Source organism: Eptesicus fuscus, chromosome 8 (assembly GCF_027574615.1).
Source record: "Eptesicus fuscus isolate TK198812 chromosome 8, DD_ASM_mEF_20220401, whole genome shotgun sequence".
In the NCBI taxonomy this organism is placed as follows: Eukaryota; Metazoa; Chordata; class Mammalia; order Chiroptera; family Vespertilionidae; genus Eptesicus; species Eptesicus fuscus.
The window spans coordinates 29,538,998-29,554,438 of NC_072480.1; the positions used below are offsets into that span (position 1 = coordinate 29,538,998).

General features: G+C 38.7%; 1 protein-coding gene across 1 annotated transcript in view; it reads right to left on the bottom strand.

Moving 5' to 3' along the window:
* DIAPH3 (diaphanous related formin 3) overlaps nt 1-15,441 on the bottom strand; it is a 564,474-nt gene that overhangs the window by 289,133 nt on the left and 259,900 nt on the right. Inside the window, exon 18 of the mRNA XM_054719838.1 lies at nt 6,000-6,095. Within this exon, the coding sequence (XP_054575813.1) occupies nt 6,000-6,095 (96 nt within the window). The remainder of the gene's footprint in view (nt 1-5,999; nt 6,096-15,441) is intronic.

The window sequence follows — 15,441 nt, forward strand, 5'->3', positions numbered from 1 at the left end:
TCTAAATGTGAACATCATGTACAAAACTAAGAAGTTGCATATGATTATAGAGTTAAATGTAAATAGTAACCACAGAAAGGACACTAAAAGAAAATTAGCATGACAAATTAGCTCTTTCATGGTGAGAGAAAGACTTCTTAATCATAAAAAACAATGGAAAACATATACAAAGATTGATATCTGACAACATGAGAGAAAAACACTAATGGCAAAAGACTTAAAGCAATTAAAAAGCAAGGAAGCTGGGAAGATAATCCTGCTTCAAAATTCACAGAGCACTTGTTTACCTTCATTTAGCATACTATGAGGTCTAAAGAGGAAGATGGGTAAAATGTGTGTAAACTCAATTAAAAGAATAAGAAAAAAATGACCAAAATAAATGTAACATGCTAAACCTCAGGAGAAAGCAAAGAGAGAAAACAAATTGTTAAAACATAATCTAAATTGAAAATTGAGTAAGATTAATAAGAATACTTAAAATTATTATTTCCATTTGAGAAAACGTAAATTCCACTCAAGAAATCTAGTCTATGGAAACAACAACATATAGAGAAGGTTATACCATTAAATATGTTAACAAAAAAAAAACCACTGAAACCTGTAAAGAATTTTAGTGAGTTTATTTGAGCCAAACTGTCGACATATGCCAGGAAGCAGAACCTCAATGAATTGAGATAATGCTCCAAAGAATGGCGGGTTATATCTGTATTTATACATTGCCATCAAAGGAGGGACATAGGTGGGCTACATGAAATTCATTGGTGACGGATTAAGGAGGTGGGATAAAGTCAAACAGTGGGAAACCCCTGGGATTGGATAAAAAGTAAAATGATGGACACATACTTAGGTGGGTACAGGAACAATTAACATGATAATGAAGGAATTTGAGGCATCTGTCCTGGTGCCCACCACATTTGGTTGTGCCCCAGGGGCTCCAGCAAAAGAGGAAGTTACAAGTTACCCAGACATCTCACAGATATGTTATCTTAGAGGCAAAAAAGGCAAATGTGCTCAGGAAAGATCTAAGTTGATCTTTGTCAGGGAAAATATCAGCCTAGGAATGACTGCCCACTATAACCTGTTTGTAGTTAAATATTTAATTTTCAGACCATCTTTTGTGGTTATTTTAGGTCTCTGAGTTTTCAAGACTGCCACACAGGCCTCCCCTGAGCTTGTCAGGTTAGCAGGTGGCTTCTTTCGTTCACAAATACTAGTAATCAAAAGCACAGAATTCCTCTAAGGCATAATATAGTAATTGAGGGAGAAAGAAATGATAGTTTTATATTTTAGGCAATAGGGCAGAGAGATACTTAAAAGAGAGAAGGAGATATAAAAAATATATATTTTTAATCTTAATAGGAAATGCATTTCTGAGCTGTCCCGAAAGTAAGAAAAGCAGAAATCCTATGAGAAAATAACTAAAGAAATGAAAGAAAAGTTTGAAACACTGGGCAGGAACAAAAGACATTACTAAAAAGAAACAAAAAGATTTAATGGAAAAATGTAGAATTTTTAGAAATCATATGTATAAATAAAACTAATGAAATTACAAATTGAACATATGAATTATACATCATTAGATAACAAAGATAAAATATATTACATGAAAGACTGAAAAGAAGCTATTCAAAGTGTAACATAAAGAGATGGAAAAATACAAGGTTATGAGATATAAAAGATTAGTAATGATACCTAAAAAATATCTTACGAGTTCCAAAAGGAAATCACAAAAAGAATAGGAAAGGAGCATATATGAACAGAAAATATCAGATAATTTTGCAGAATTACAGAAACACAGAACATCAGATCAAGAAGGCTCAAAAAAACTCAAACATAATAAAAATTTAAAAATAATAAAAGCCACACTAGATAGCTCCCTGTAAAACATCAAGCATTTGGGAAGTCATATATTGGGATCATTCAAACACTGATGGTGGAAAAGTAAACTAGTACATCACAGAACAGGTATATATTTAGAGCAGGGCCACCATACATCTCTAGAGCAGGGGTGGGGAGCCTTTTTTTCTGCCAAGGGCCATTTGGATATTTATAACATCATTCTCGGGCCACACAAAATTATCAAGTTAAAAATTAGCCTGTTCTATTTGGTCAAACATTTAATTAACTTGCCCCTAATGCTTTGGCAGGGCCGGACCAAATGATTTTGAGGGCCTTATAGGCCCACTGGACGGATGTACCCCACCCATGCTCTAGAGAGACACACAGTAAATATTTTACGATTTGTGAGCCACACAGTCTCTGTCACAGCTTCTCAATTCTGCTATTGTAGCACAAAAGCAGCCATAAACAATGTGTAAATAAATGTGCTGGTTAAGTTCCAATAAAACCTTGTTCAAAAAAACAGGCAACAGACAAGATTTGGCTGAAAAGCCATAGTATGCCACTCCCTGCCTTAGAAACACCAAAAATGGGGAACCCACATTCAACCAAGCATTGAAAGAATAAAGTATGATATTCAAAGTTTACTTTGCAGATAAATATACTTTATTCCTTTACTTTCTTCTATATTTATAATTCATTCACTACTTCCAGGTGTTAATCCATAATTAAAATAGCATGCACATTAAATACACTATTTAGAAGAATTGAACTAGTTTTTTAATAGTTTATTAATAAATTATTTTGTGGAAAACATTTACTATAACTAAGAGCAAAAAAAAATACAAAAGGGTTGAAAATGGCCTAATACAAAACACACTATTCAGAAGACAGCACAGATCTTATTATTTTTAATGTTTAAAAGTTGCTGAGAATAATATGAAACTCAATTAAAGCCTCCAAAAGTCTCATTAAAATTAATATTTTTACTAACATGCATTTTATCCTTCAAAATGTGATTATACAGATCCCAGTGGGAAGCTTTGAGTCGGTGAAGGAGTGTAAAGTGTGCAGATTTTGGAACCAGTCACATGTTTCCTGCAAGGGACCTTATAAATATTTAAACCTTTATGCTAATTTGTAGGTTCCTCTCTTTACAGCTCTACTGCCCCCTCCAAAAAGTCTATAAAGCATAAGAACCTTGTAGCTCCTGAGCCACCTCGTGATCCTGAAGTGGCTGGAATTCTACCTTTTATGCTGGGCCCAGAGACTTTGCCAAAAACCTTGTAAACAAAAAATACAAGGAACCTAACCCACCTTTAAATAAACAGGTATATAAATGGGTGATTTTAGATCCTTTTCTCAAAATTCTATGAATATTTCAGTTAAGAGAAATCTAAGAAAAATTATCTTAGATTTCTAAATAACAAGATAGAGTCTTGTAACTATCATAAGACTCTCTTCTCAGAATTCAGTATCTCAAAAGACTGAATTTCATAGCCAAAAATCTGCTGTGAATCAAACTATGATTACTGAAAAAATTTTAAGAAATTAAAATCTTGAAAGAGGTACCTAGTGCTGCTTAAAGCTTAAACCATGACATTTGTTGCAATCAGAGAGGGCAAGAACAATACTAGCATGGATTACATCCTAACATAACACAGTGTGAATACTGAACCTTTTGATCTTATACTTTAAAACATGATTTGCAATTATATGAATGGATACATATTTTCTAACTGAAGCAAACAAAATAGTATCCTGCTCTATGACAAAGTAATTTTGTTATCTCTAAATAGGAGTCAATATAACATATACCTATAGGAAATTTTCAAAATGAGTCATCTTATTCAAGTACTACACCAACCAGATTCCCTACTTACAATGTTAACACTACTACCTATCTGGTGGGCTGTGGTAAGAACTAACAGCCTAATACACACTAGCACGTAAAGGTAATTACTATTATAATTAAACTTGAAATACTTTTTAACACATGTTCTATAATCTATATATGTAATCTATATATATAAAAGCCCAGCAACCAAATGGCAGAACAACCGGAACAACCAGTTGCTATGACACGCACTGCAGCGGCCAACCGGCCTGATCTGGGCCCCAATCGCCCTCAGCCAACCACCTGCAACCCCTCCCCCCAGCCGGCCCTGCCCCCGATTGGCACCCCTATCCTGATCAGGGGCACTCTGGCCAGCCAACCACTCATGACCCCTCCCCCGTGCCAGCCCTGCCCCTGATCAGCCCCCCCAACCCCAATCGGGGACGGGCCGCTGGACCTCACCTGTGCACAAATTCGTGCACCAGGCCTCTAGTATGTAAATAATAATAAAGAACCCTGTTCAACAAGTCACATATTCTCCTTCTAGATGAATATGTAAGCTAATTTACCATGACTGACCCGTCTAAAAAGCACTCTATTCAATATTTCTTCAGGACCCATAATGTATTTATAGAGTCAAGACCAGGAATTTTTAATGCAGGTCATGGACAGTTTTCAAGAAAATAACCATCTCTTTCATTTCACAGAGCACAAAACTTTTTGACATTATCCAAGTTAATAATGCTCTAAACTGAGACGATGTTCCTTTAAGGGGAGAAATTCCATGAAATATTTGTATTATGTAATAATCACAAAACCTATGGTGATCTAAGCACAAAACAAAAACAAAAAGTTATTTCTAAATCAGACTACATGTCCATCACACACATCTGAAAGACAGGGCTCTCTAACTTACGATCCTCCTATCAGGATGATGGACTCCATTCTGACTGCCATTCTGGGTGAAAGACTGGAATTTCTCCCACCAGCCATTAAATGCTTCCACACAAAAGTCACCTCATCTCCACTAGCACTATCATTGGCACAAGGAACTCACATGGTCTACACCTAACTTGAAAGAGGCAGTCCTGAGCACTCAACTTGTAGCCAGAAATAAAAAAAACTGTGTATTTGCAAGCATTAATGTCTGTAGATGAATTCAAGGATCTCAGCTGCATACACTGCAGAAGAGGGATGGCCCTCCATCACAGTGACTATGAAAGGAAGGAAGTTCCAGAACTTTCACAAAAGGAATGTCAACTTTGCCTTTTGCACACATAGCTTTACCTCCCTCTTTAATCAAGAACATGGATCTTTATACTCTCAACAAAAAAATTTATTCATACTTACTAAAAGCTTACTTGAGGTATATATAATTGAAAGGCAGGCTAAAAGCCATGTTAACTGTTCATGCCTCTCCTCATTATATCCCACCTGCACCATCAGAAAATATTATATACAGATATTATCTCAGTTCCAAGCAGAACTATATCTGATGCATATAAAGCATCAGTTAGAAATGAGTTAGAAGCAAAACTATTTGCCCTCTCTTCAACAGTAATTCAGTCAGGAAGACAATTCAATACTAAGCATTTAGCTCCCTATACCAGTAATTAAATCTAAAATATTTCCAGTCAGTACTTTTGAGGAAAGGCTTTGAACTGTTCAGATGGAATAATGAAATGCATTTTACTCATGATTCCTTATTTACATTAATATTCCAACCTCCTTTGTGTGTGATCAAGTACTACAAATAACAGAGATTCAGAGGCTTAAAAGAAATAATCCACAACAAAATTTATTTCAAAATTTGTCATCACTTACTTCCTTAATTATTTATATACTTAAAAAATAAAATTTGCCCTAGCGGGTTTGGCTCAGTGGATAGAGCCTGTGGATGAAGAGCTCTGGGTTCTATTCCAGTCAAGGGCACATGCGGGGAGTTGTGGGCTCAATCCCCAGTAGGGGGCGTGTAAGAGGCAGCTAATCAATGTTTCTCTTTCATCATTAATGTTTCTATTTCTCTCTCCCTCTCACTTCCTCTCTGAAACTAATAAAAATAAATTTTAAAAAAAGAGAATTTAAAGGGTACATTTCTTTTCAGTTATGGGAGATATATTTTCATTCTAAACAGTTTTCTTTCATAATATGCATTTATCTTTTGAAGAATTTAAACCATAAGTTGCCTAAAGTTATCTCTGAATTTATTATGCAAATTATTAAAAAATAACATAAAAAATAAGTCACAAAGTAAATGAAGTAATTTAAAGGAACCAGCTCTAGTACTTTTACTAATTTAATTGTATTAAAATATTCTACTTACAAAGGTTCTGGGCAACTTTAGAATCTAGAAATTTAAGTTCTTTAATTTTCTTTTTAAGAGCTTTCTTCTCTTCAAAATACTCCTCTTCTCTTCTCTCTGCAAAACCAAGGATAGATCCATGTTAGGGGCAGAAAGGCATTCAATTGCTAAAGGGCAGGATAGGAATTTTCTATTATGAAATAATCTAAAAAAAGATAATACATTTTTAAATCACAGTTATAACAATAATTAATAGATATCCCAAGACCTAAACTATTTCAGATAGGCACTAGTGGCTCTTATGCTAGAAAAACTATTAAGAGTAAATATTTAAAGGTCTAACAGAAGTCACAAAAATAAACCTAATGTACACTTTGGAAACCAATCCCACTGAATGTTAGCTCATTTGAACAGTATACAAGATACAATTATAAAATATATATATAGACTTACACTTAGGAAAGGTGAAGAAATTAGCTATAAAAATGCTAAACAAAAACAGGCACACAGCTCTTTTATGTTTTATACACCATGCTTATCTATCTATAATAATAAAAACATAATATGCTAATGAGACCAGACATCCGGACGTCCTTCTGGACAAAGCCGTGGGGGCTGAGGAAGAGGTGGTTAGAGGCGATAGGCAGGTAGGCAAGTGGTTAGGGGTGAACAGGCAGGCAGGCAGGTGAGCGGTTAGGAGCCAGTGGTCCCGGATTGCGAGGGGGATGTCCCAGACTGCGAGATGGTGCAGGCCGGGCTGAGGGACCCGCCCTCAAACCCCGTGCATGAATTTCGTGCACCAGGCCTCTAGTCTATACATATAAAAAGCCAGCGACCGGAACACCGGAACAACCTGTCACTATGATGCCCACTGCAGCCAGCGAAGCAGCCTGATGGGGGTTGGGGCCACCCGGCCAACCTCCCATGGCCCCTCCTCCCAGCCAGCCCCACCCCTGATCAGCCTCTCCCACCCTGATCAAGGGCAGAGAGGCCACCAGCCACCCCCCCTCGTGGCCCTTCCCCCCAACTAGCCCCGTTCCCAATCAGCCCACCCCACCCCGATTGGCCCACAGCACCTCCGCCTGGTTGGTCCCGCCCCCACTGACTCCCCCTACCCCAATTGGGCGCTGGGCCCACCGGCCAATCACCCATGGCCCCTCCCCCCAGCTGGCCCAGTCCTGACCAGGCTTTACTTATTCATTCATTCAACAAAAAAATATCCTATATAATAAAAGGCTAATATGCAAATAGACCGAACGGTGGACCAACCAAATAACCGGTCGCTATGACATGCACTGACCACCAGGGGGCATGAGTGGAACATGGTGGGCATTGGCAGCAGGCAGCAGACCGCAGAACATGGCGGGCATCGGCTGTGGCGGGATGGTGGAGCAGGTGAGCGGGCGTACCAGACCAAGGCAGGGCGCTGGTCACTGTCACTGGGGTGAGCCTCTGGTGGTTACTGAAAATTCTTTGCTCCCACGAGCCACGGTCCCACCCAGCGCTCATACCTGCTGATGGCACCGGCCCCCCTCACACCCGCTGGCAGCACCTGGTGCCGGCCCCAATTGCTCAGTGCCGTCAGTGGGTGTGAGTGGCGGCTGCCGGACCTCATCACCCCTCAGGGCTTCTCCACTCCCCCTTGCTCCTGAGGGGCGATCGGGGCCAGCAGCTGCCTCTCATACCTGCATCTGGCATTGGAGCCACTCCTCACACCCACTGCCGGTGCCCTGCACCAGTCCCAATTGCTTAGCACCGTGAGTGAGTGCCAGCAGCGGCTGCAAGCCACGATTGCCCCTGAGGGCTTCTCCCCCTCCCCCTGCTACTGATGGGCAATTGGAGCAGCAGCCGCTGCTCTCACCCACTGACAGCACTGGCCCTGCTCTCACCCGCTGCTGGTGCCGGCCCCAATCACTCCCGCTGACAGCGGGTGCAAGCGTGGCTGGTGCTGTCAGTGCATGGGAAAGGCGGCGGTGGAAGTGGGGCTGCTGGCAGACAGGGGACCCAGGGCTGCGGCAGCAAGGGCCGGGCGGGGGCAGAGAGGATGGGCCGAGACCCACCCCTGTGCCCACCACAGCCTTGCGGCCCACAGTTCCTTTCAAGGTGCATGAATTCGTGCACTGAGCCCCTAGTTTATTTTTTATAAGCACCAACTAAACGGGTCTGTGCTAGGCAATACAGAAATAACACTAGACAAAACAGAGATACCTGGCCTCACAGAATTTAAGAACCAACAGAGGTGAACACAAAGTAAGTGGCAATTATAATACACAGATACATCTGCTATGTTTTGGTAAGAACCACAGAAAAAAGAATAGCCCCTGAACCCATACTTGTCAGGGACAGTCTTCATGGAATAAATTATATCTAATGAAAAGCTTATAAGAGAAAAAGAGATAGCCAGGTGAGAAGGTTTGGGGATGGAGGGAGAAAGGTCAAGTAGTGGAAGAATAGTGTTTGAATGTAGAAAAGGTGCAAGAACATGAAGGGCACAAAAAGAAGTGAGAATAATGAGCAGAAAATACTGAATGGAAATAAATGACACCAGAAACTAATCAGGCACCAGATCATGCAAGACCTTTTAAACAAGGTTAAGAAGTCTGGATTTTTATCCTCCAAGCACTGAGGAGCCATTTAAGGTATAAGTATGTGACAGACAGCAAAATAATTGCATTTAAAGAAAAACTCAGACTGTTGAGGTGAACTGAAAGAGTGGTAAAAGTAATGGTGGAGGGCAAGACAGAAGGGAGTAACATTAATCCAAATGACAGTAAATGGCACCCTCACCTAGAGCAGCAACAACTGGGATGGAGGGAAGAGTTCCAAAAGTGAAATCCAGCCCACATCTGTCTCCTGAATTACAGACCTGAATATCCAACTGCCTACTCTCTACATCTCTACCTCGATGTCTTGTAGGCACATTCAATTTGACATATCCAAAACCACACACACACACACACACACACACACACACACTCACACACACACACCTCCACACGTATTCTTCCAACAGTTTTCCTCATCTCAGAAAATGCTGTTGTTGCAATTTCTCAAGTCAATAAGGGTGAATTCATCCTCCTTTTCCTGAAAACCCTATTCAAACCCATCAGTGAATCCGCCAATTCTAACTACAAAATATTCACTAAAATAAGCATTCTTCACATCTCCCTGGTTACTACTTCTCCCTGCTTGTGGCTACGATTCTTTCTCACCTAGACTACAACTGCTTCCTAACTCATCTCCTACATCCAGGCTTGACCAACTCTAGTCTCTTCATTACAGTGCATCAGAAAAATCCTGTTATAAACCTTACTGGAAAAGATTCCCTTAATGGTTTGTACAGAACAGCAACCCCGGCAGGCCCCCAACCACTGCATTCCCTATCACCATCATTCTTACCCTTTTTTCCCTCCTCCAAAGCACTTACTCCTCACATACTATAAATTTGATATTGTATCTCTTCCCCTATTAGAAAACAAGTCCTTTAAAAGTAGAAACTTTGGCCCAGCCTGCATGGCTCAGTGGTTGAACATAGACCTGTGAACCAGGAGGTCATGGCACATGCCCAGGTTTCGTGCTCGGTCCCCATGTGGAGTGTGCAGGAGGCAGCCGATCAATGGTTCTCTCTCATCATTGATGTTTCTGTCTCTGTCTCCCTCTCCCTTCTTCTCTGAAATGAATTAAAAAATATTTTTAAAAAATAAGTAAATAAATAAATAAAAGTAGACACTTCGTTCACTATTGTATTCTAAGCACCAAGAATAAGGTCTGGAACACAGCAAGTACTCCATAAATGTCTGTTAGGTGAATGTATGTATGTATGTATGTATGTATGTATGTACAGCTGTTTGTGTGTAGATATATATGAACTTGCAAAATAAAGGAGAAAGAAGGGGGCACTCAGGTTGCTTAAGCAACCAGGCAGATGCTGCTGTTGTTTGTTTAATTCAGAAACAAATGAGCAATAGGTTTGAACAAGTCCAATTTTAACCACATTCAGTTGTACAAGAGGTAGCTGGATGTAGAGACTGGAGAAGAGAAACCAGGATGGAGATACATGTTATCAGTTCTGTTACTAATCCCAGTCACAGTCAGAGGTTTCCCAGGTACCAGCAAATAATGACACATTTGTCTCGTTATTGCGAGTACTTATACCTTTTCCTTGACTTGTCATATTGGTTAAAAGTTTCGGATGAAGACTAATAAACTTATGTTAGTGGACTTTGTTTCCTTTGCCTGACCAAATGGCCATACTCTACTTTTGAGAAAAAAAAAATATTTTATTTTATCTTTATCACATAGAGAAGAGATGATTGTCATTTTTTTCATCAGTTTATTTCTCAATTCCAGTATCCTTTCACTTTCTGAAACATGTTTTAGTCCACTTAAAGAAAAGAGTAAAAGAAACTAGTAAGCTTTAATTTTAACCAGCACTTACTGAACATCTACTAGGCACTGCACTGAATACTTTATATTGCACTTTCTTGAATAATTATCAAAATAAGCATACTCCCACTACTATCATCATCATACTAACGATGCAAAAAATAATGCTTAGGTTAAAGTAAATTTAAGCAACAGGTCCAATAAAAGAATAAAGATTACTAGAATTTGACTCTAATATTCTTTCTGCTAATTATGAAATACTGTATATTAGGTGTCACATTAAAAAAAAAGAAAAGTGTACCACTAGCAATCTTGACCACTTCAAACTCCAAATTAGAGACAGAAACAATTTTAATCAATTCTGCCTTTTTACAAAAATGACAAATTAGACTCTTGCTGAGTTTAATGTGCAGTATAACAATAATGCAATTAAATTATGTGGGTATTTTTACCCCTTTCTTCTCTGCTACTATATATAGTAAAAGAATGGTTGGGGAAAGATAGAACATGGACAAAGGAATAAGAAGCAGTTTTCTAAGAGAGAAAACAACAGGATTTAAAAAAAAAACAACACAAGGTAGAAATATGCTTTTATTGATATGAAACCAGGTAATCAGACTATTATCCAAATAAAATTATTTGGACAAAATCTTTTATATAGAGAAATAATGAAAAATATTGTTGAAAAAACTGCAGCCAGATAATGGACTGCCTCAAATCAATGGAAAACCAGTGAAAATGTTTACACAAAGGTCACTGATAAAGCAGGGTCTAAATGTTGGCAGCAATAAGAGGATGCATTAAAGAGGAGTAAGAATAAAGGAGGACATTTAGTGGGAATAAAGTTTTTCACAAAATCCTATTTCAGCTACCCATGCTGACAGTATCTCTGTGAAATACTAGCCAGGAGAGAGTGCAGGGTCCCACAGGGAACTCAGGTTTAAAATCTAGACACCAAAGTCCTGCATCCTCCTGTCCCGTCATATCCCAACCACTGAATCTCATTGGGGTTTACATCCTTCATCTATGACCTGGGGACACCGGTCCTTTAAGAGGAGTTGTAGGAAAGAAATGAACTGATAATTACCTTCCTATGACTTTCCCTCACTTCCAGCAGTGACAGAGAAATGGGGACAAGAATCAAAGTGCCTAACCACAACTCAGGAACCTACAAAGACAGCACATTTTAAGATTCATCCCACCCATTGATCGAGTTCTCTTCTAAAATCAGTACAAAATACACTAAAAAAATCAACAGATTGTTGCAGAGATAAGATAAAACTCTGAATCATGAAGTCAGATTATTAGAGCCATCTATAATTGTGATCTAGCTTTTTTGCCATTAGAGGCCTGTGTTAATCTTACTTCCTAGAGGTATTGTGTAAGGCTGCATTTTTCCGAGGAAAGATTAATACTGTTCAAAATTGGTTCTGATCACTGACACAGCATAAGCCACATGTTTATAAGGGTTTTATGTCAGAATGAAGTCAAAGATGACAAAGCTTTCTATGTTGTTGAGAGCCATGAACTAACAAGTCTTTTTTAATTACATTTTCTCTTTATTCTTTTTCTATTTTCGAAGTTTCAAAAATAGCCCCAAAATTATATTTTAAAAATCTCCATTTGAAATATTTTGTTCATTAAATTTTTATTAAAATCATAATTCCCCGGTACATCTAATTCCAGTTCATTTTCCATTATGTTTCAATCGCATTGATTTAATCACATGTGACCTTTTTTCAGGAATAACATTCCATTTAAGCTTTATCATATAGCATTTCACTATTGCAAACAGTTCTAAAATAAATTTGCAAGTTATCTAGCAGAGGCACAAAAAGCAATACTTGAGTTTTCTCTTTTCATAATTGAGTACAGCAGTCCCCCCTTATCCATGGTTTTACTTTCCACGGTTTCAGCCAACTGTAGTCAATGGCAGCCCGAAATAGTAAATGGAAAATTTAAGAAAACAATTCCTACATTTTAAATTATGTGCAGTTTTGAGTACTTCACATCATCTCATTATGTAGGCACTGTATCATATCACAGCATCACAAAGAAGGGTGAGTACAGTACCAGATATTTTAAGAGAAAGATACACTACATTCATATAACTTATTACAGTATGTTGTTAAATAATTATCCTATTTTTAATTAATTTTATTGTGCCAAATATTTACATTAAATTTTACCATAGTTATGTATGTATGGGAAAAACATAGCACATATAGGGTTTGGTACCACCGGTGGTTTCAGGTATCCACTGGGAGGTCTTGAAACGTATCCCCTGCAGATAAGGGGGGACTACTGTATCAGTAAATACTACTAGTAATTGTTTATTCAATTTTGGTTGGTGCTTCCCGGTTACATGTATTTGATTTCAATGATTTAAAGTACTAAGCATTTCAATTTTTTTCTTGTGTTCATTTAGCACAAATGCTATTAAATTTTACATGCCACATGTTTTCAATAAATTACCTTTTGTTCATTAGATTGTTTTTACACCAGCCTTGAGAAGACAAAAATATTCCTGATTAAATAAACATTCTCTATAACACTGATAGAAGCCAATCAAGTCAAATCAATTATAGAAATAAAGCAGCATAAGTCACATATTTAGGGAATGAAAACTGAAGCCTTGTACAATCTTCAAATGGGGTAAGAGGTATTAAACTAGAGATTGTTTGCATTAATTGTGTTTATGTTTTTTTAAATATATTTTATTGATTTTTTTACAGAGAAGAAGGGAGAGGGACAGAGAGGTAGAAACATCAATGAGAGAGAAACATAGATCAGCTGCCTCCTGCACACTCCCTACTGGGGATGTGCCCACAACCAAGGTACATGCTCTTGACTGGGATCGAACCTGGGACCCTTGAGTCCGCAGGCCTACGCTCTATCCACTGAGCCAAACCGGTTAGGGCTAATTGTGTTTATTTTTCTTCTTGCTTTCTAACTATTGAGGTTCTAAGAGACTAATAAAGAATGTCAAAATTTTATAGGGTTCAAATTTTAGAAGCAGAACAGCCCTGGAATATGAAGTTTAATCATCTCATTTTAGTGAGGAGGAAACTTAAGCATAGAGGACTTATTTACCGATGGTCACACAAAGGGCAGCTCCCAGAAAAGAGCACTGACCATCATACCACAGGCCCAGAGCAGCCTCAGGGCAGGGAATGCGCATGAGGAAAGCACTCTGCAACCAAGCACATAGAAGAGAAATAGCACCCCAGGCTCTGCATTTACCCTAATGGAATTTTCCCTTGCTGTACATGGTCTGTGGCTGAGTAAGTGGGAAGGTGAATGGACCTGAAGGAGGGAAGAAAAATGCTTGTTCCCCTGAACACAATGAGCGGGATTTAAAGCTATGGAAAAACAGTAACAACAAGACACTGGAGTTGCACCCAATTCTACTCCCAAATGGTGGCTCACTTTGCAGGAGGTTGAGTATTCAGTCACACAGTGTGAATGCAATGTTCTTGGGAATTTGAAGGGTCCAAATTTGAGAAGAGCCAAATGGCCGAGAAAGAAAAATCGAATTTTAAGAGTTACTACTACTAGTGCTTGTGATAGAAAATGGTTTAAAAAAAAGTTTAGGCAGCTTAAAAGCAGAAAATATGTATGACATAGAAAGAAGTGAAAACTTAAATTATTTTTTAAATAGGCAATAACCTCTTGGCAAAATGTCAAAGAAAATGATTTGGTATGGAAAAACATAAATGTGTAAATATCTGTAGTCATATCTGGTCTGTAAACCCAGTTTTAATATTTCTAGGCACATAAATAAATGATTATGTACCTAACTACACAGAAGGGAGACACTGGATATTTCTCTATGCAAATATTAATATATGACTGCCATTACTAATCAGAGTATTTTCCTAGCAAAACGATGTCTATTTGGCAATTCCAGGCTACGAATGATATTATATATATGAGTGGCTGAAACACTAAATAAAATTTTGTGGAATAGATTATTTCAATTATATCAATCATCAAAAGTACAGCAAATAAATGCATATTTCTCTTTATGTGGCATTCTATTTTAGTGGACAATGTCACAAACCAAGGACTTTTGAAGGACTTTTCTCCACAACTAGTCTAACAATGGATAGGAAGAAGGATTTCACTATTTAACAAACCCTTAATTAGGGCTGTGTCTAGATTTTGTTTTGAACCATTACTACAAGTACAAAGAGATCCCCAAGTATTTGGAATACATTCCATAAACAAATTTTCAAAATATACTTCAAAATGATAACGATTTCTACATAGTTGACCTAAAAATATCTTGTTTCCCCATCACTTTATTCCTATTATGAAATAACGAATTGGTCTAGGTGTTATAAAACTAAACTCTCATGACCTCTGAAATCACAGTAATTAACAATTTTGTTCATCTCAAAAGTATTACCACTAAAAGGTCCACTTTCTTGTCATCCCCTAATATGGAAACACCCCTTCATAATTAAATATTTAGATATCAGAAAAACAGGAATTCAAACCAAAGAAAATATCAAGACCCTTCAAATTCATACATTCAACAACTGTTTTAACTCAGTAAGCTATGCATTGGGAATAAAAATAACCCTGAGATAGTTGATCATACTATAACTAGAGGCCCGGTGCACGAAATTCGTGCACTGGGGGGAGGGAGGGGTGTGGGGGGTGTGCCCCTCAGCCCAATCTGCACCCTCTTCAATCTGGGACCCCTCAGGGGATGTCCAACTTCCAGCAGTCAGACATCCCTCTCACAATCCGAAACCGCTGGCTCCTAACCACTTACCTGCCTGCCTGCCTGATTGTCCCTAACCCCACTGCCTGCCTGCCTGCTCGCCCCTACCATGATCTCCTGCCAGCCTGATTGCCCCTACCTTGCCCTCCCCTATCAGCCTGATCACCCCAAACTGCCTGTGCCTTGGCCCCCAGTCTGGCCTCCCTCTGGAGGCACCACCCCCATAACCCCAATGCTGCTGCCACTGCAGCTGGTTATGGCTGCCTGAGCCTTGGCCTTTGTAGCCACTGCGACTTTGTCTGGAAAGATGTCCGGAAGACAACCACTCTAATTAGCATATTACCC